General features: G+C 41.1%; 1 protein-coding gene and 1 pseudogene across 1 annotated transcript in view; one reads left to right on the top strand and one right to left on the bottom strand.

Annotated features, from left to right (window-relative positions):
* The window catches only part of quoa (quattro a), a 144,666-nt gene that overhangs the window by 31,936 nt on the left and 89,801 nt on the right, over nt 1–22,929 (top strand). Inside the window, exon 3 of the mRNA XM_087994601.1 lies at nt 522–719. Coding sequence (XP_087850727.1) covers nt 522–719 — 198 coding nt within the window. The remainder of the gene's footprint in view (nt 1–521; nt 720–22,929) is intronic.
* Nucleotides 2,017–20,968, bottom strand: LOC148147659 (uncharacterized; annotated as a pseudogene).

The raw sequence follows: 22,929 nt of genomic DNA, 5'->3' as shown, positions 1-22,929 counted from the left end.
TCCATTCATCTATCACCCCTTTGCTTGTTGACCAACATTAAATAAAGGGTAAAGTAGCCATATTCCCAGAGGACCATTCTCTCATTCGAGAGAGATAACCAATAGTAGTTTCACCACACCTTAGGCAAGGGGAGAGGCTGAAAAGGAAAATCCATCTTGGTACATTTAGCCAGGTTGGGAATTGAACCCATACTGTTGGTATTTGGATCTAGAACCTAGATCCCACCCTGTGACTTGATTTCTTTATTTTAAAACTTGGGACATTTATCTCATGCTCAAGGTTCTAAATTAATATAAATTGTTCAATTTATTGTAATTGAAATTACTTGTTGAAATTATAACCATGTTCATTATAAACTTTTTTTTTTGTGCAAGGCTCATTGGAATATGTTCCATTAACGGAGATTCTCTGCTGTACCTCTGTATTTTTATAAAATTCATAACTCGTTTGTGAAATTGACCGGTTGTAATATTGTGTCACTCTGGAAGACGTTGCTGACGTGTATTTCTTCTTTACTCAGAATTCACAATCGCTGGACACCTGTATCCAACGCATCCTCTCTGCCCTGTACCCTCCCTTTGACGCCACTGCTCCCACAGTGCTCAGTCAAATCTTCAGGGTCATTGACACTGCGTACAAGGGGGATGGGCTCTGCTGCCTACTGGATTTCTTGATTCCGGCAAAACGTATTCTGGAGAATGTGCAACAAGAGGCTTGTGTAAGTGTGATGAATTATAAAGCATTTATCTATGTATCTTTCCAAAGCAAAAATCACACAAAGGATTGGGAAAACTCATTATTCAGGTTTGAAATAATAGGAACTGTTATGATACCTTTATGCAGCATTCTGTACAAAAAATTCAGATTTTGTACTGTAATTTGTACTGCTGATCCATATTATTCTGTATAACACACCATTTTGTTTGTAGAATTTCTCAGAATTTCACAGGCTCCCTACTCTCTGGGTGAAGAAATGTTTCATCGCCTCAGTCCTAAATGGCTTATCTTATATCCTTAGAATGTGACACCTGGTTCTGGAACTCCTGGTCTACGGGAACATCCTACATCTAGCTTGTCTAGTCTGTTAGAACTTCATTGGTTTCCATGTGACCCCACCTCATTCTTCTAAACTCCAGTGAATCTTGTCATAATCAATCCAGTCTCTCTTTGTACTTCAGTCCTGCTGTTTCAGGAATCAGTCTGGTAAACTTGCGTTGCACTCCCTCTATAGCAAGAACATCTTTCCTCAGAGAAGAAGACCAAATCTGCACACACTAGTCCAGGTGTGGTCTCACCGTGACCTTGTACAATTGCAGAAAACACACGAAACCAAGTTATAGTCCAACAGGTTTATTTGAAATCACAAGCTTTCGGAGTACTGCCCCTTCATCAGGTTCACATGAACTCGAATTAAATAGTGTGTCAAAGCCTAGGTTACTACCTCATCTCATGTAGAACCTAACAGGGAGGTTTTCTGGTCACTTATCAGTTATAACGAAGATATCGATAGAAGAACTTAAAGAGATCCTGTATAATCAATGTTGTGTAACTAAAACACAAATAGGTGGCCAGTACCAATAATAGATTTAGTGATCAGATGACTTTCTACCCATAAGAATGCACTTGTGTTTGATAAAAGTTGTGTTATGTGGGCAGCCAGCATTGCAATTCCAGAAAGGAACTGATCACAGTTAATGTGTGATCTTCATGATCATTTAAGAATGGTTTGACAAACATCTGGTGAGAAGCTAGCTTTGGTGGTCAAGACTGATTAAGGATTTTGGGGAATGTGAAAGCTACCCGCTATTTATTATAACAGACACCCATTTGAAATGTGCTGAGGTGTTTCCAACGAATTGAATAACAACTAGTAAACTGTTCAAGATTTTGTGTAGCTTGTCGGTTTCTCATGGGTTCCTAGAGGAAATCACTCCAGACAGCGAATCTCAATTTTGTTCAGAAAAGTTTTCAATTTTCATGAGTTGAATGGGTAAGACATATTGAAGTCCCATGTATTATACTGCTTAGAATAGAGCAGCAAAACACATTATACAAATTATTAGCATGCTCTTGTTAAACAAATGCTAGCTATGAACTGGAAGAAACTGGTGATATATTTTTCTTTATTACAAACTTCATACTATTAGCAGTAGAATGCCAGCTGAATTCAGTCTTAGAAGAAAATCTAGAACAAGGATTTAATTGCTAAAGCCATATTTAGCACCATCAACATAACAAAAACTCATCAAACAAAGAGAATCTTGATGTTGTACAATTAAAGAAAGAATTCTAAAGTTGAACCAGAAGGTTAAGGTAAAAGCACTTAATCTGTCTCCATGCCCCTTGATAACTTTAGTGTCTAGCAAGCAATTTATTTCTTTCTTAAGCATATTCCTTGGATCAGCCACATCCTACTGTGATAAGAGAATTCCATAAGTTCACCACCCTTTAAGTGAATAAATTCCTTATCATCTCAGTTTGAAATTATTTGCTGCATATCCTGAGGCCATGACCTCATGTTCTAGACATCTAGGTGAGGAGAGCATGACTCGATTCCATGTACCCGTTTTGTCTAGCCCTGCCAGAATGTGTTAATGACAGTACCTCTCATCCCTGTAAACCCAACTAAGTACCAACCCAGTCTACCTAATCTCTCCTCATATGCCAGTATCTGGTCTGGTGAACCTTTGCTGCACTCCCTCTATGACAAGTGTATCTTTCTTGAGTAAAGAAACAAAAACTGCATACAATATTTCAGGGTTTGTCTGACCAAAGCCCTGGTGTGGATGCAGTGAGATTTCTTGCTCCTGTACACTCTCATCGAAGGCCAACATACCATTTGCCATCCTAACTGCTTGCAGATATTTTCTAATGCACCCGTTCAGAGATGTTAATACAGGTAGTTCCCGTATAAAGCGTGTTTCGGCTGTGCGATCTGGCTATAACATTGCTGAAGAATTAGGGAACAGTATTTCTGAGAATGCTTACCTCTGTTCACAATAGCTCGAGTCCAGCGGTGATCGTTTTTGCACGCTTTGTTCTGCACATGCACCGAATACAACACTGAAGTCTCCACACCATTCTGCATATGTGCTGACGTCAGCTGCTGTCCGAGCTTGTGAGAAGTACAGTATTATCCATTGTGCAATTAAACTAATGAATGATCATTACCCTTCCTCTGAGACAGGAATATTCTTCGATAATTCGTCTATAAGCCCTGTATCATTCCTACAGAACTGCATTACTCTTATTCACAAATTTGCCTTCCTAATTCGATTTTGTACTGCCTATCATACAATCTAAACCAACCCCCAACAAAATAACCAGGAGACAATCAGCCACAGCCATCCACTTCTGCACACACAACTACACTTGAAGATGGTGATGATGACCCTCTGTCTCTGCATTAACAATGTTTTTTCAATGTAATGTTGTAAATTTACTTTTGTTTTGTTAATAAATAGGATTTAAAACTTCATTCAGGCTGTGCTATACTTGGTGTTAGGCTTTTGGGTGATCTTTGAATGATTGTGAGTGATTTGTCTTTGCTGGTCTGCTCCAACCCCACTTTTCCCATAGGCCCCGTTATTTATATTAAGCGAGGTTTCAATAGAACCCAACTACGCGCCTATAGGAGAACCACTTGTACACACTTCTACAACGGGTTGGACTTGACTCTGAGCCTTCTAGCCAAGAGGTAGGGACACTGTCACTGCACCACCAGTGCATTCTGTTTTTCTCACTGAAATAGACAGCTTCACACTTACTCATGTCTATATCTACCATATATTTGCTTGATTACTCAGCTTGTAAATCACTTTGAATACTCATTATACCCAACTGACCACTCACAATCTCACTTAGTTTTTTGTCATTTGATTCTCTCATCCAAAGTATGGGTATATATTGTGAATAGCTGGGGCCCAAGCACTGATATTCTTTATATTGCAAGTATACTTTTTTTATCATCATCCACACTGAAAAAGACCCAATTATCCAGATTGTCTGTTTTCTGTCTACTAACCAATTCTCAGTCCATGCCAGTATATTACCACTAATCTTATGTGCGATAATTTTACACAATAACCTCTAACATGTGACTATTAAATCCTACTGAAAATCTATCCACACCTCATCCACTTTCTTTCCATCATCTATTCTACAGGTTATAGACTAAACATCTCCAGTAAATTTGTCAACCAGTTTCCTTTCATCAAAAAATGTGATTTTGTGTAATCCCATTGGTGCTTCGTAAGTTTCTTGTTATTACATCATTTATAAAAGAGCTCAGCAATTTTCTTGCTACTAATGTTATACTAACTGATCTGTAATTCTGTGATTTCTCACACCTTTTTTAAATACTAGAGTGACATTTCTCACCCTCCAATCTGTCAGATCTGCTTCAGAATGCAAAGAATTTTGGGAGATAAGAGCCAATGCATTCACTAATCATATTGCTATCTCCTTTTGTATCCTAGCATGCAGATTATCAGTGCCTTTTGATTTATTATAGACTCATAGAGTCATAGAGATGTACAGCACAGAAATTGACCCTTCAGTCCAACTCATCCATGCCAACCAGATATCCCAACCCCATCTAGTCCCACCTGACAGCACCTGGCCCATATCCCTCCAAACCCTTCTTATTCATATACTCATCCAGATGCCTTTTAAATGTTGCAATCATACTAGCCTCCACCACTTCCTCTGCAGTTCATTCCTTACACGTACCATCTCTGCATGAAAAAGCTGCCCCTTAAGTCTGTTTTATATCTTTCCCCTCTCACCCTATGCCCTCTAGTTCTGGACTCCCCCACCCCAGCGAAGAGACTTTGTCGATTTATCCTATCCATGCCCCTCATGATCTTTTTCGTCATTTTGTTCATCCAAATAGGCCTTTATTTTCCTTACATTTACGGAACGGCATTTATTTCCTCTTCTGTGAAAATAGACTAAAATAGCCATTTAATCGGTCTACCATTTCTTGATCTTCATTATCAGAATGTAAGTGCCTCCATTTGTCTTTCACCTTTTTCCATTTGCATATTTATAAAAGCTCTTACAGTCTGTTTTATGCACCCGGCAAGTGTACTCTCATGCTCTGTTATTGCTGGTCAGGTGAGTGGTGTCCTGAGTGAGTGAGTAGGCCACCCAGAGGTGATGCAGGGTTAGCAATATTGGTAGTTAGGGTGGATGAGTAGGTAATTAATGAGGTACGTTTGGTATGATGCAATTAGACAACTTGCTAGGCCTCGTGGAGTGAAAAAATCCAAAAAACATGATGAAACTGACACTTGTCAAAAAATGTAAGATTTAGCCCATCGTGCCCATGTTACTCAAGGAACACAAGGTGATTGAACACATAAGTTGGTTACCATGACTCAGTGTACAAGACATGGAACAGTCAGGATATTCAATGACTTATAACTGCATCTGAGGTAGACTAAATGTACCAGCCGCAGCAGCAGGAAGGAACCTCTACATTCAAGTGATGTTCCATCCATTCCCTGGCTAAAGGCAGCAACAGACCAATTGAAGTGCACAGGGAGGATTACATCCTTGTGATGGATTATTTCAATTTCTGATTGCTTGATGACAGCAACACAATAAACATGATGAGGAGTGCTTTTCTCAGTTTATTTTGTGTGTTGAATCAGATTGTATCAGGCAGTGGACTGAAGAAAACATCAAAAATGGTTTAAAGTTGATAGTCACAGATGAGGTGCCGGAAGACTGGAGGTTGGCTAAGGTGGTAAGGACAAGCCAGGGAACTATAGACCAGTGAGCCTGATATCAGTGGTGAACAAGTTGTTGGAGGATATCCTAATGAACAGGGTGTACATGTATTTGGAAAGGCAAGAACTGGTTAGGGTTAATCAACATGGGTTTGTATGTGGGAAATCATGTCTCATGAACTTGATTGAGTTTTTCGAAAAGTAACAAAGAGGATTGATGTGGGCAGAGCGGTTGACGTGATTTATATGGACTTCAGTAGGGCGTTCGACAAGGTTCCCCATGGGAGACTGGTTAGCAAAGTTCAATCTCATGGAATACAGGGAGAACTAGCCATTTGGATACAGAACTGACTCGAAGGTAGAAGGTGGTGGTGGAGGGTTTTTTTTAGACTGGAGGCCTGTGATCAGTGGAGTGCCACAAGGATCGGTGCAGGGTCCACTACTTTTCATCATTTATAAAAATGATTTGAATATGTACATAGGAGGCATGGTTGGTAAGTTTGCAGATGACATCAAAATTGGAGGTGTAGTGGACAGCGAAGAAGGCTACCTCAGATTACAATGGGATCTTGATCAGATGGTCCAATGGGTGAAGAAGTGGCAGATGGAGTTTAATTTAGATAAATGTGAGGTGCTGCATTTTGGGAAAGCAAATCTTTAGCAGGACTTATACACTTAATGGTAAGGCCCTAGGAGTGTTGTTGAACAAAGAGACCTCGGGCGCAGGTTCATAGCTCCTTGAAAGTCGAATCACAAGTAGATAGGATAAGGCATTTGGTATGCTTTCCTTTATTGGTCAGAGTATTGAGTACAGGAGTTGGGAGGTCATGTTGCGGCTGTACATGACATTGGTTATACCATTTTTGGAATATTACGTGAAATTCTGGTCTCCTTCCTATCGGAAAGATGTTGTGAAACATGAAAGGGATCAGAAATGATTTACAAGGATGTTGCCAGGGTTGGAGGATTTGAGCTATAGGGAGAGGCTGAATAGGCTGGGGCTGTTTTCCCTGGAGTGTCGGAGGCTGAGGGGTGACCTCATAGAGGTTTATAAATTCATGAGAGTCATGGGTAAGATAAATAGAAAAGTGACCTAAGGAGCAACTTTTTCAATCAGAGGACGTGCGTGTAGGAATGAGCTTCCAGAAGAAGTGGTGGGGGCTGGTATAATTGCAACATTTTAAAGGCATCTGGATGGGTATATGAATAGGAAGGGTTTGCAGGGATATGGGCCAAGTGTTGGCAAATGGGACTAGATTAGGTTGGGATATCTGGTTGGCATGGATAAGTTGGTCTGTTTCCGTGCTGTATGACTCTACGGTTCAACAGAATGTAAGATACCAAATGATCATTAAAAGTTGAGCAATGAATCATTTATCATTTTAATTCAAAGTGACCTCAAAGGAAGTTGAAATTTGCTAATAGAGAATGGCTTATACCTGCATTGATTCATGCATGCTGTGCAACACAATGGTATTTACAGGTTAGGCCTATTGTTCTCTGAGAGTAGCTGCAGTAACTAAATGATATGATATGAGCAATTCTTTTTGCTATTAGAGAACTTAATGACATATTGTTTGTGGTAGCATCTAAATATTGTGGATTTAGCAGAATATTTAACTTGGGCTATAAGCATAAGCACAGATGCAAAACTAATAAAGTGGAAGTCAGAGTGAATGGAGTTTAGGAGGCATGGTAGAAATTCGGTAAATAGTGCAGTTATTTTTACTAAAATTGTCAATAGGTTTGTTTTTTCCCTTTTTTCACCTGTTTCAAGATATTGCATGACTCTATGTGGATAGAGAGTTGTTGAGATGAGGGTGATAATGTGTAAAACTTACAAAATAATTTATTTGTTTGGTGAATGAAAATTTCCAATGCCAAATGATAGTCTATTCATTTGCTGACTATATACACTTTGTCTTTATTAGAGGGGACACTCTTGGGTAACACGCAACATTGGTTTTCCTCTCCTCAAGTGCAGGAGGAGTTTGTACAAAGGCCCAAATGCTGCACGGATTGGCTGTACTGGGCGCCTGGCCAATCCAGAACCTATTTTGCAGGAGCCAGTGTCACTGTGGTAATTCAAAACCTGTCATGCATTGGATGGGGTTTGTTACAAGGAACTTGCTAGCAACTGTGTCACAACAGTTTGACAGCTCGCTACCAGGATTTGAACAGTTTGGGACTTGTGTCTGTGATACTGTTATGAAAGTGTAGGTGCATACTATACCTTTAAGAGAGAGAGGAAGCTGGCAAGGACTTAGAGAAGTTCATAGTGTACTAAAAGGTTTTAAAATGTAACATTTGGTTGACATGAATAGCTGGTGTTATGTTGCCATGGAACAAAAACAAATGCAAATTTGGCCAGTCAGGCTAAATTATGCCCCAGACCAATCAAATTTGAATTTCACTGTTTGGGATGACATCAAACCAATGAAATGATCTGATGTTTTGGGATATAAAATTGGACATTTTGAACAATTAGGGGGAGAACAACAACAGGTACCAACAAACAGATTTTTAGCTGAATAGCTGTCTGAAAGGTACCTGTCTATAAAACAGTTGTGCAGCAGAAGACCAAAGTCAACCTTGAGGAATCTACAGAGAAAGGTTGACATCTGAAGACTATACCTATGTTTGAAATTGATTTTGCTATAAATTTACGAGGGAATTTATCAGACCAGTATTGTAGAGTGAGAAGTAAAAGATAGGTTTAAGAGAAAGCAGTTGTAAATAGTTGTTGATTTTAGTATTCTCTGTTGGACTCAAATAATAAGATTGTTAATTTTTACTTTAATTGGTGACTTCTGGGATAGTTCTTTGCCTCTTGAAATGTAACAGATTACATTGCGAGGTGAGCTTCTCTGGGCGTCGGGGTTAAATTAGCAGAGGGGTTTACACTGTGCTGTAACAATCCAAAAGATGTCCACTGGTAGATCTTGCTCAGGGAGGTTGCTTCATATAATTTGGAGATGCCGGTGTTGGACTGGGGTGTACAAAGTTAAAAATCACACAACACCAGGTTATAGCCCAACAGGTTTATTTGGGAGTATTATCTTTTGGAGCGCTGCTCCTTCACCTGGCACAAACACCTGATGAAGGAGCAGTGCTCCAAAAGCTAATGCTTCCAAATAAACCTGTTGGACTTTAACTTGATGCTGTGTGATTTTTAACTTTGCTCCATATGAGGCAGTGTGATGAAAGGCAGACAGCAGCTGAATTGAGTTGGAATTGGTAAGTGAAACATTAGTGCAAATGGTTTCAACTTGATTTCAAAGACGGTCAGGGTTGGAGGTTGATAACTGTGAGTACAGGATGTCAGGAAGGAGCATCCAGCAACCAGATATCATACACAATGTTACATCAATGTTACATTAACTGAGTGTATGTGTGTGTGTGTCCTTTGTTACATGGTGCACAGTAATCTGGTGTGGCACCTAATAGGACCAGTACAGGTACACAGTCCTTTATCCGAAACCCTCGGAGCCAGCTGGTCTTTGGAATTCGGAATTTTTTGGATTATGGAATAAGTGACAGTTTCTTGGTGAAACAAAAAAAAACTTACCGAACAGCAGATGCACCTGTAAGTATTACAAGCGCTGAGGCGAATTGACGCCTGCCACTGCTAGGCTACACTGCCACGTCACATCTGAGTGATGTGGGTCGAGTGGGTGTGGAGTTGGGTAAACTGTTTGCACATCAAACAACCTTGTTATGGAGAAAGAAACTTCACGAAAACATTGTAGGATTTCGGAGGTTTTTGGATTTTGGGATTGTGTACTTGTACTGAGCTCTGGCATGTTGCGATAGCATGGGCCCACGTAGATTGAGCAAGTTTGGCTAATAGGCTATTTCTGGTTTTGATCTCTGCTGTGGTTTTTTTTTCACATGTTGAAATAAGAGAAAAGAATTACCAAAATGAGACAGGGTCAATGGACTAGCTTTATTTGCATTCATTATTATTATTCATTCATTATACTGTATCATTATTCATATTGGGGCAGATCGGTGGCTCACTGGTTAGCACTGCTGCCTCACAGCACCAGGGTCCCAGGTTCGATTCCACCCTCGGGTGATTGTTTATATGACGATTGCACATTTTCCCATGACTGCATGGGTTTCCTCCCAATGCTCTGGTTTCCCCCCACAGTCAAAAGATGTGCTTTGTTCGATGGGATTGGACAAACTAAATTGCCCATAGTGGCCAGGGATGTACAGGCTGGGTGGATTAGCTGTGGGAAATGCATGGTTGTAAGGGATAGGGCATGGTGTTGGTCTGGATGGGGTGTTGTTCAGAGTGTTAGTGTGGACCCAATAGGTCAACTGGCTTGCTTCCATACATAGGAATTGTGTGATTAGTTTTGTGTGCCAGGATGGGTTCCCAGCACAATTCTTAGCTAGGTTTAGAAAAAAAACAAAGCAAATAGAATCCCAACAGTGTGGAAACAGGTCATTTAGCTCAAAAAGTCCACATCGACTTTCCGAAGAGTATCCCACCCAGACTTACCTCATCCCTGTAACTCTGCACTTCCCATAGCTAATCCAACTAACCTACACATCGCTGGACACTATGGGGCATTGAGTTTGGGGTTGGGAATTCATGTTGCAGCTGTGCAGGACATTGGTTAGGCTACTTTTGGAATACTGTTTGCATTTCTGGTCTCCCTCCAATAGGAAGGATGTTGTAGATCTTGAAACTGTTCAGAAAAGATTACAAGGATATTATCAGGGTTGAAAGGTTTGAACTATAGGGAGACGCTGAATAGGCTGGGGCTGTTTTCCCTGGAATGTCAGAGGCTGAAGGGTGACCTTATAGAGATTTATAAAATCATGAGGGGCATGGATTGAGTAAATAGACAAAGTCTTTTCCATGGGCTGTGGGAGTCCAGAACTAGAGGGCATAGATTTAGGTGAAATGGGAAAAATTTAAAAGGGACCTTTTTCACGCAGAGTGGTGCGTGTATAGAATGAGCTGCCAGAGTAAGTGGTGGAGCTGGTACAGTTACAACATGTAAAAGGCATCTGAGTGGGTACATAAATAGGAAGGGTTTGGAGGGATATGGGCCAAGTGCTGATTAATTTAGGATATCTGGTCAGCATGGATGAGTTGGACCAAAGGGTCTATTTCTGTGCTGTACATATCTATGACTGTAAGCTGCACAATTGTGCACTGTGGGAGGAAACCAGAGTACCTGAAGGAAACCTATGCAGACACAAGGAGAATGTACAAACTCCACACAGTCGCTTAAGGCTGAAATTGAACTAGGTCCCTGGGACTGTGAGACAGCAGTGCTAACCACTGAGTCACCGTGCCACCCTAAATAGTTGGTCACAAATGGGATTAATGGGTTAAATTTAGACTAATATGCTGCTATTATCCTTGGACCACAGAGATTTCATGTTATGTGGGCCATGGAGAAGTATCTATGTGAACCAATCAACTCGGATGGTGGAGGTGAGAATGGAAATTTATTTATCTTCACTGCCTTTGAGAACTGTGGAGTCATTCTTAAGTTTCCATTAGGAGTTTAAACAAGAACATAAAGCTGGTGAAATGATAATGCATCTTCTGCAGAAGAATTGGGTTCAAACACTGAAGGAAATATTAAAATGTTATGATTTTCTGCCCAGTGTTGTGTGATGTTCTGGTAATCCAGGGTTAATTTGAACTGCAGTTTTTCTGCAGCACAGGGAACAAGTTAATTATTATTCAGGATTATCCCGTGATCTTGTGCTGGAATAAAGAACCGACAAATAGAATTTAAAATTGTGTGTGCCATCCATTCCAGTCGCTTTTGAACAGTAGTATCTTGAAATATGAAAATAGGTAAATATCTTGCCAACATTATTGAAATGTTAGAACCTGCATGAAAATGACCACAGGCAAGCTGTGCCATGCAAAATCTTTTATTCATGACAAGTCACACCCTTAAATGCAGATGTGTAGCCATGATTTCGCAGCACCAGTAGAGCTGTTTTGGTTCCAAGATTGTATCCACAGCGCAAATGTGGGTGCTATCTTTGGTTATATTATTATGGGTGCAGGGAGCATGCACTGGGCACAGTAGACAGGCTGTCATGATAACCAGTGAGTAACTGATCCCAGCACTGCCATTTTGGAATTTAACATTCCAGCTAATGTCCTTACTTAACCTCACACAGCTGAATACACACTCAGCAGAAAGCCTCAATCCACTACCAACTGGCACTATTTTTGGAAAGCATCGACTTCTTTCAGCTTAGTTGCTGATTGATTTCTGCTGGCTGTTAAGCTGAATTTGTAGAAGCTCAAACTGTGATTTATCCATTTCTAACTTGTGAAGGGAATCGAATAGTTACTGGGTGACAAAGGCTATGTACTAACCATGTTGGTAACGCATATACAAGAATTGGTGATGCTGGTGTTGAACTGGGGTGTACAAAGTTAAAAATCACACAACACCAGGTTATAGTCCAACAGGTTTAATTGGAAGCACACTAGCTTTCGGAGCGCCGCTCCTTCGTCACAATCACCTGATGAAGGAGCGGCGCTCTGAAAGCCAGTCTGCTTGCAATTAAACCTGTTGGACTATAACCTGGTGTTGTGTGATTTTTAACCATATACAAGAAGGTTGCATGCAAAACACAAAAGAAAAGCTATGGTGCAATACAAAATTTCACAAAGTAGAGGTGCTAAGCAGGACCTCTGCTCTCTGGGTCAGGCTGAACATATTCATCATAAAAGACCTGTGCATGGTTCACAACCATGGTTAGCAACACTAAGAATCAACCCTGCCGTGAGCTGCTGAGGATGAGGAGAGAAAAGACGATGGGACTGAAGAAGTGAGCAGGCAAACAGCACAACTCTATCTTGGATAGAAACAAAAAGTACTGGACAAAGACCCAGCAGGTTAGGTAGCACCCATGTAGAGAGAGACACAGAGTTAATGTTTTCAGCTCTATGAGCTTTCATCAGAACTGGAAAAATGTTCGAGGTGTAGTAGGTTTTTAGCAAAGGTCAGGAGGGACGTGGGCCAAAGGAAGGTGTCTGACAGGGTGGAAGACAGGGAAGATTGAATGACTGAATGGCTAGTGCTCCAGGGCCAAAGAGAATGTAAATGCAGAGAAAACAAAACCAAGAATCAAAAGATTGCAGGTGCTGCTATCATAAGAAAACAAGCCAAGAAAAAAAAGGGGACAAGAGCTTACAGTCTGAAACTGTTAAATTAATTATTGAGTGCCAAATACTGTAAGTGCTTTATTGAAAAATGAAAATTACAGTGAGCCTCACTGGAACAGCGAAGTCAGCTGAGGACAGAGATGTGAACATGAGAGCAATGTAGCGAATTTAAATGTCAGGCTATTGGAAACTAGGACTCATTCATTAGTGACATCCAATAAAATTTATTTTACTTGTTAGCTGGAATAATATATAACTCAGATCTCAGGAATGAAATGCAGTATTCTGATGAAATCTGTAATTCAAATAAAATTTCTGTCCTTCCCCTTATATATAGACACACTTTCACAAACGTGAGCAGCTCAATCTTCTTATTAGGTTTCCTCCAATGGTCCATTGGTATGATGAGGATCATCCATGTGGTGCACATTTCCAGTCAGACCCTTGTTCGGGAAGTGATTGCAGATGATATTATTTGCATTGTAAGCTGCTTTCTTTCCAAATCCAATCAGTCTTGAATTTAAGGTTGATCATATAATCGCATTTAACTTTTCAAATAGTCAGTCCATTCAGGTATACACACCTTAGGAGATTGTGGCATAATAGTAATGTCACTGGACTAGTAATTCAGAGATTCAAGATAGTACATTGGTGACAAGTGTTAAATCTCACCTTGGCAACTAAATTTAAATTGAAATGATAATAGGGTGATCATGAAAATACCTTGATTGTTGTAAAAATCAATCCCATTCACTAATAACCTTTTGGGAAGAAAATCCATCATCCTTATATTGATTGGTCTACATGCCTCCAGATACATAGCAATACTATTGACTCTTTACTACTCAGGCGACTGACTGTGTGGAGTTTGCACATTCTCCCCGTATCTGCGTGGGTTTCCTCCGGGTGTTCCGGTTTCCTCCCATAGTCCAAAGATGTGCAGGTCAGGTGAATTGGCCATAGTGTTAGGTAAGGGGTTAATGTAGGGGTATGGGTGGGTTGCGCTTCAGCGGGGCGGTGTGGACTTGTTGGGCCGAAGGGCCTGTTTCCACACTGTAATGTAATGTAATCTAATATAATCTACTGGCAAAGACAATGGACGATAAATGCTGGCTTTACCAACAAAGACCATATCCTATGAATGCATAAAGAGAAAGGAGTTGTTAAGTTGCAATCCAATAAATGAACAAACCAACATTGTTACACTGCTTGAAAGAAGGATAACCTCAATTGTTTCCATTTAAGTAAAAGGAAACGGGCTTAAAATTCTACATCTTGTGTCTTGTGGAGGTGCAAAAGGCACCACCAGTTCACCCAAGCAACACTTGTGGACTTTGGGTCTCTCTGGGTGATAGTTAGGCATGAAGACAGACCCCAGAGCAAGCTGTCTCCCTTCGCACAGTCCAGGCTGGGAACAGTTCTAAGTGGCAGCATTGTTTTGGAACATAGTAATTTTTTAGGTAGGCCAAACTCCTGCACTGCATGAATTGCTGCTTATAATTAAAGGTTTGTAGCTACTAGCTTTTTTAATTGTAGGAAACTGCTTATTCTAGTATGGTGGAGGAAACCCACTTCCTGATCTAACTAGAAAAACCTCACCGAGTTAACAAGATATAGTTTATTGTATACTGGCAACTAGGCAAGGTTACATTGCTATGATCGATATTGTTATAGAGAATTTGAAAACAACCAGATGTTAGGTCTCCCTCCTTTGACATCTTGAGCTGTTTTGTCCATAAATCAACATGAAATCATTGCAGTGCTTATGACACTCCTCAATGTTAACCCTTTCAATCCCACATACATCACGTGGGAAAGGAATATCAACGGTGCCCCATGATTTTCCTCAATGTGCTCCCTTTCTTGTCAAGAGCATAATTAGCCAAATGGTTAGAAACATGGTTGAATTTTCCAAGTCTCCTGCCATTGACAGAGCCTTCTACACAGCAGGCCAATGACTTGCTATCTTCTTCTGATAGCATGCAGGCTCAAAATTCAGTCTTGAGTGACTAAAGACAGCCTAAATTAATAACAAAGCTTAATTTTTCAACTAACATTGTTTATTTTCTACTTAGGTCATCTGAAATTCTTACTAACAGTGTTACCTGGATGAGTACATACAAACAGTTTAATAATGACACTCACCAGGCTTCACTTCAAGGAATCTAAAGCCTTGTTTGGAATATTTGATTACCAGATTGTATAGTTAATGCATTTAGGAAAAAGCTAAGTTAACTCAATTTTTCCTTTTTGGCCCAGTGTCTGATTAATTGCTGAAGTCGAAGCAATTATTGTGTCTGAAGGTTACACTTTAGATTTTACCCAGTTTACTTTTGTTCTTGAATAAAGAAATGGCTCCAGATCTTAAGGTTTTTTTTTAACTCCAAATGAGTCTTGGCATGTCTTTTGCCAGAACATTCCTTTCAAACAAACTGACAGAGTTATTATTAAAAGCTGAAAGAATTCACTGAGTGAAATTTCTACTGACAATACAATCCATTTCAAGATACTTGATACTTCTTGCATCTTTTATTAATGTAAATGTGGCTCACTTTTGAACATAAAGAATCATGAAAGATATCAATACTGATAAAATATGATATGACACTATAAGTAAACCAAATCCTCCATTGAAATTGCAATCTGCATATTGTTAAAGTCAATGCAAATTTAACGGGAGGTATTTCACTGTGGGGTGTTTAGGATCCTGGAGCAGAAGTTTACTTGGCAAACTCTCTGGATAGTTTGTTGTATACTGGTGCAAGGTGAGGGTTGGGTTGTAGGAGTACGCAAACTCAAATGAGGCAATGCAACCATCACCCATAATGCAGTGAAATATACATGGTTAACAATGTCGCTTTAACTCTTGCTTTGCATACTGAAGTGGCAGAGGACTGCAAACAGAATCTTTTTCAGTTTTCATCCCGTGTGATGGTACTAACTGCTCAGCCCTCTGTTAAATGTGAGGAAAATGCATTCAGATGTTGTTCTAAGAAAGTGCTTCCACTGCCTGTAAACAATCTTCATTGCATTACTCTGCTGCTTACTTTCCTTACAAATTCTGCATTGTGATCTCTTCCTCAGCATGCTTGTCAAATTAGCATTTGACTTGGAATTAGATTTTCTTTTGTGTTGCAGATGTCTGGCTTTTTTACCTCGTTGATTGAGATTAACCTAAACTAACTTTACTATTATAATGCTTAAATTGATCAGAGGAGGGAGAAAGGTGTTCAGTGACTGACCTACAGATTTATTATCACCTTTACCATCCACCCTGTTTCTTTATGAATGAGAGTCGGCTGTGTTAGAAAAGCACTTGCGTCCTGGCCCGTGACCAGCAGAATGCTGAATGCAGACATTGTTGATGAGGAACACAGCTGGTTCCTTGGAACTGCATTTCGACATTTCCATTGCCCAAAAGGGGGATAATACTGTGTAATATCCATATGATTCATTTGTTTCTCTACTGATGCACCACAGAAATGTGAGAGTTTACTGTGAAAGCTAACCCAAAGCTACCCTCAGCTTAAGAAGGTGAAAGTTTATTTGTTGTGTATATTGGAAAGGGGCCTTCTTTTTGGAGACCATTAATTAACTACTGTGTTTAGGAATGTTGCCAAATTCTTAAAAGCTGCAGAACTGTAAAGCAGAGCTATAAAATGATTCTTACAGTCTTTGCAACAATTCCTATCAACTGAATATTAGCTCTGCCTCTTTCCCTACGGAAGGGAATATTTTCCAGCTTGTTAACAATTGAATTTGTGTTTGCCTAAATCCTATTGATTGGCGGCACTTTACACTATGTTCAAGTGCAAACCAGCATTCCATTTGCATTCTAATGCTACTCAATCATGCATCTGTTCAGTGCATTAAGCACTGAAGCCTGTTGAACTGTGCCAGGAGCTCACATTGGCACAGACCCACCTCAAACCTTCAGTTTTCTGGTGAAGGCTCCATTTGTAATGTTTGCTTTTGCTTTTTTACTATTCAAATGCTGATGAACCTACTCGGCATTTCTTGAACATTCTATTTAGATAGCATGGTCCAGAATCTCAAGCCTTGATCTCAGATCTCAACTCTCTGGGAATGCAGGCCACAAACTGAAAATTTGGCTTTCAGTTCCAATAACAACTTGCATACATACTCTCTTTCAGTGGAATGAAGTGTCTCAAGGTGCATCATCAAATAAAATTTGATACTAAGCCATATGAGGCTAAGTTATTATGTATCAGCTTACTAAAAGCTGCTGTCAATGAGATAGACTAGGAGGTCTTTTGAGGTGGCAGAGATACAAGGCTGAATCATGTGTCTTTTTGGCTAATTCCGAGTTGTGTTGAGATTTTTGGAGAGTTTGTCTTTGCAAGACCCAGGGAGTTCTCTCACTGTATCTTGCCAAACTCACTTCATGAATTATCACCTATACTTCCTCTCGTCACTCTCTGGATATCCCAGAATTCACCATCCCTTGCATCCACAGCATCAAGCACTGTCAGTCTGGTGCTGCCCTGCATGGTTACAAACATTTGCCCTCAATATGGTAGATGAGGACATTGGCATCCTGCTTTGGGGTAGGGTTCTAAAGATCCTTCTGGACCCGGTGGTGCCAACATGGGACTTCCCTGTCCTGCAGGACTGGCAGTGGAGGCCATCACACCAAACCAATTCCACCTGGTTGAAGGTTACCACCCAGATCAGTGCCGTCTCAGCCATCTGGAGGAATGCCCAGCACTGCAGGCAGAAGGTCAATGGTCTTCTCTACTTTAGATTAGAGTGGTGCTGGAAAAGCACAGCAGGTCAGGCAGCATCCGAGGAGCAGGAAAATCAACGTTTCGGGCAAAAGCCATGCACAAGCGGGGTCTCCATGCACAACTCCCAGTTATGCTGGAATTACTGTCCGGTCAGTGTAAAGTCTCTCTCATTATTTTGACAGCAAAAGATTGATAATTGGATATGATGCATTAACGTGTTACCATATGTGACCTGTTTAGTAATAGGAAAGGCAACAGATGAGTTAAATGAACAATTTTATGATAGCAATGTTTATACAGTTTCAGAACTGTATTATTTATGGAAATCCCTCTCTTGAAACTGTCTAGAATTTTTTTTATGAGCTCCGAGGAGGTTTATTTCAGTCAGGCAACTATCATAAACAAACTGACCACAAATGCCACAAAGCTTCACTATTATGTCTTCCCTCTGTTAATTCCTGTGGTCGTCTGGCTATTGCCTAACTTAAATTCATATCCTTTCTCTTCGTATTTCACAGTATGTCATCTCAGATTTGATCTTCCACTGGTCTTCTTTCAATTATAACAAAAGTGCACTCAGAACATGGAACCCTTTCTCAAGTACCATAGAATCCCTACAGTGTGGAAACAGACCCTCCAAAGAGTATCCCACCCAGACCCATTCCCCTACTACTCTATATTTCCCTTGACTAATGCACCTCACCTAAATATCCCCAAACACTATGGGTAATTTAGAATGGCAAATTCCTTAACCTGCAAATCTTTGGACTGTGGGAGGAAACCAGAGCACCCGGAGGAAACCCATGCAGACACGGGGAGAATGTGCAAACTCCACACAGTCACCCGAGGCTGAAACTGAACCTGGGTCCTTGGTGCTGTGAAGCAGCAATGCTAACCACTGAGCCACTATACATGAGGCGCGAAGCATGTCTGGAAAAGGAAGACAGATTGAGGAAAAAGGAACAACAGGTTAGGCTTAAATGAGATTGAATGGGAGGAGTTTAATGTGGAGTATAACTCTCAGCATTGACCATATTACTTGTCTCCGTACTGTAAAACCAAAGGTAACAATCTTGATACATACCTCACCCACATTAACACTTTGTTGTTGGACAAAGAAGATTCCTTCTTACTTAGGTGTGGATTGGGTTCCTCTTCATATCTCATTACAGAGCGGAACACAAGATGCCCACTTTTTATCTCCGTAACCTTGATCTAGCTGCTGGCACTTAAACTCTTTAGACTGTTTACCATTATATTCTGACAAGACTTGGAGGTGCCAGTGTTGGACTGGGGTGTACAAAGTTAAAAATCACATCATACCAGGTTGTAGTCCAACAGGTTTATTTGGAAGCACTAACTTTCTGAGTGCTGCTCTGAGTGGTTGCAGAGAATAAGATTGTAAGACACAGAATTTATAGCAAAAGTTTACAGTGTGATTTAACTGAAATTATATATTGAAAAAGACCTGAATTGTTTGTTAAGTCTCTCATCTTTTCAATTGACCACGTTGGTTTCAGTTCTTTCATATGTAGATCGCAGAACTTTAAAAATTGGTGTCATGTTGGCCCAGATATTGCATTGAAGGTCAGAGCTGCCCTGTGTGAGACTGTCTGTGTCACAATGTTCAGATTGATTCTAATCTAGAAAACTGATTTCCAGAATCTTACATGGATTCATGCAGTTTTTGAGCAAAATAAAATGTAATTCTGTAAGTACAAATTCACTCCACAGTCTTATATGTATATGTGTGCGTGTGTTGGGGGGGGGGGGGGGGGGGGGGGTTGGGTGGAGAGTTATGTGTGTGTCTGTGTCTGTGTGTAAAGGGGTATAAGTCTGTGAGAGGGTGCGGGTGCGTGTGTGTGTGATTGTGGGAGTGTAATGTGTAAGCGTATGAAAGAGAGCGTGTGTACAAGAGAGGGTCCATAGGGGAGAGAGAGAGAGAGAGAGAGAGACAGAGAGTGTGTGTGTGTGTTTGTGCAGTGGGGTCACCTGTAGTGTGACATGAACCCAAAGTCCCGGCTGAGGCCATTCCCATGGGTACTGAACTTGGCTATTAGCCTCTGTTTGGCCACTTTGCATTATTGCCTGTCCCAAAGTCCGCCTTGGAGGACGGTTATGCGAAGGTCCGAGGTCGAGTGTCCCAGACAGCTGAAGTGTTCCCTGACTGGGAGGGAACACTCCTGTCTGTTGATTGTTGTGCTATGTCTATTCATCTGTTGTCATTGCCTCTGCTCGGTCTCGCCAATGCACCATGCCTCAGGGCATCCTTGCCTGCAGCATATGAGATGGACAACACTGGCTGAGTCGCATGAGTACCGGCTACGTACATGGTGGGAGGTGTCCCCACGTGTAATGGTGGTATCTGTGTCGACATATCTGACATGTCTTGCAGCATCTATCGTGACAAGGTTGTCTGGTATTGTCCTGAAAGCCGGACAGTTTGCTATGAATAATATCTGTTTGAGGTTTGGTGGTTGTTTATAGGTGAAATGTGGAGGTGTGGGGAAGGTCTTGGCGAGGTGCTCATCCTCATTGATAATGTGTTGCTGGCTGCAAAGAACATGGCTCCTGGGAAGTACTGGACAACGAAGGGTCCCCTGTCAGTTACAGCTCGTGTCTGACTCCTGAGGAGGTCATTACGGTTTCTTGCTGTGGCACATCGGAACTGGTGGTCGATGAGTTGAGCATTGTACCCCGTTCTTATGAGGGCATCCTTGAGTACTTCCAGTTGCCTGTCACATTCCTTCTCATCTGAACAGATCCTGTGTATGCGGAGGGCTTGTCCATATGGGATGGCCGTTTTAATATGTTTAGGGCGGAAGCTGGAGAAGTGTAGCATCATGATGTTATCTGTGGGTTTGAGGTAGAGTGTGCTGCTGAGGTGCCCATCCTTGATGGAGAGGCATGTGTCCAAGAATGAGACAGATAGTAGAGAGTAGTCCATGGTGAGTTTGATGGTGGGATGAAACTCATTGATATCATTGCGTAGTTGTTTCAGTGACTCCTGTCCATGGATCCACAGGAAGAAAATGTCATCAATATACCTGGTGTATAGTGTTGGTTGGAGGTCCTTCATACAGAAGAAGTCTTGTTCGAATATGTGCATGAAAATGTTGGCATGTTGGGGTGCAAATCTGGTCCCCATGGCTGTTCTGTGTGTCTGGATGAAGAACTGGTTGTCAAATGTGAAGACATTGTGATCGAGGATAAGGCAGATGAGTTGTAGGATAGTGCTCAGAGATTGGCAGTTGTTGGTGTTGAGTACTGAGGCTATTGCCGCGATGTGGGGGATGCTGGTGTAGAGTGCTGAAACATCCATTGTGACGAGGAATGTTCCCAGTTTGACTGGTCTGTGCGCACAGAGTTTCTGTAAGAAATCCGTAGTGTGCGACAGAAGCTGGGGATCCCCTGTACAATGGGTTTCAAGATGCCTTCGACATAGCCAGAGAGGTTCTCACACAGGGTCCCATTGCCTGATATGATGGGATGTCCTTCCTGGTGTGTTGGCTTTGTGTATCTTCAGAAGGCAGTAGAAGTCACCTACGCGAGGTGTACGTGGGATGAGGGCATGTAGGTAACTCTGAAGGACTGGATCCAAAGTCCTGTTCAATGTGTTTAGTTCTCAGGTGTGCTCTTTGGTTGGATCAGCTGGTAGTTGCCTGTAGTGTTCCTGGTTGTTCAGTTGTTGGTATACTTCCTTGCAGTAATCTGTTCTATTCTGAATGATGATGGTTTCTCCTTAATGTGCTAGTTTGATGACAATGTTGTGATTGGTTTTGAAAGCATGGATGGCTTTGCATTGTAATGAGGTGATGTTTTGCTCTACCTTGTGGGTATGGCTGATGAATCTGGCATTTCTATATTTCCTGATTGAGCATACATGTCAAGCCTAGGGCAGCGGCCCTCCGTTGGGGTCCAACTTGGTTGCTCCTCTATGGATCCCTGTGATAATAGACAATAGACAATAGGTGCAGGAGTAGGCCTTTCTGCCCTTCGAGCCTGCACCATCATTCAATATGATCATGGCTGATCATCCTTAATCAGTATCCTGTTCCTGCCTTATCTCCATAACTCTTGATTGCACTATCCTTGAGAGCTCTATCCAACTCTTTCTTAAGTGAATCCAGAGACTGGGCCTCCACTGCCCTCTGGGGAAGAGCATTCCACACAGCCACCACTCTCTGGGTGAAGAAGTTTCTCCTCATCTCTGTTCTAAATGGTCTAGCCCGTATTTTTAAGCTGTGTCCTCTGTTTCGGCACTCATCCATCAGTGGAAACATGTTTCCTGCCTCTAGAGTGTCCAGTCCTTTAATAATCTTATATGTCTCAATCAGATCCCCTCTCAGTCTTCTAAACTCAAGGGTATACAAGCCCAGTCACTCCAGTCTTTCAGCGCCAGGTAGTCCCGCCATTCCAGGAATTGACCTCGTGAACTTATGCTGCACTCCCTCAATAGCCATATTGTATCCCAAGCAGGAATGTATTATATTTTTGATGAGCTGTTACATCCTTCTGATGGGTCATATGATGACTGTTCCGGTTCCTCTGTGGGCTCACTGGTATCACTGCTGGCGTCTTGAAAGAATTCCCAGAGTCTTCAGGATCCCCGAGTATCAGGCAATGGCAACTGCTTTCAAACAAAGGCTTATTTAAGAGACCAGGCAAATAACGTTCAGGTCAAGAATGAAACAACTCTTAGAAAATCATTGCTTCCAGAGTGTCCAGGATTGATACAATGTCTACTCTTATTTTATGGGAATCTTCTAGGTTCCTTCTCAATCCAATACATAAAGATTTCTGTGTTTGTCTATGCAGAAGAACATCTTCCCTCATCACCATATATAATGGGCAGACAGTTCATTGTAGTAGACCAAAAAGGTTATGCATGGGATTACTTGTTAGCTTATTCTGCTCACTCTCTTATTTTCTTTTATCATGTCACTGACATTCCCTAACTCCACTTGAAAATGTTGCTGTCACATCTTAACCTCCAGCAGAGATTAAATTTATGTTCACTAATGTGAGTGCAGACACAGAGAGCATCATGGGTTTAAGGATCATTTTAAAATGTTAATATTTAGGATTTTTTAAAACTGATAACATCATTAGGTATCTAAATATCTGAATATATAAATTAAATACTTAACAATGATGTGGTGTTTTTCCGAATTTTAGAGGACTGCAACCTCTTGTACATAGTCCTCCCTTGATCAGTAGCAAAAGTCTAGAAAATAATTTGTACCCCAAGCAGGAATGTATTATATTTTTGATGAGCTGTCA

Source organism: Chiloscyllium plagiosum, unplaced genomic scaffold, assembly GCF_037043375.1.
Source record: "Chiloscyllium plagiosum isolate Xiang-an unplaced genomic scaffold, Cpla_swu_hap1 HiC_scaffold_15, whole genome shotgun sequence".
NCBI classification, from domain to species: Eukaryota; Metazoa; Chordata; class Chondrichthyes; order Orectolobiformes; family Hemiscylliidae; genus Chiloscyllium; species Chiloscyllium plagiosum.
The sequence above is the reverse complement of the archived record's forward strand: the minus strand, read 5'-3'. Positions and strand labels throughout refer to the sequence as shown.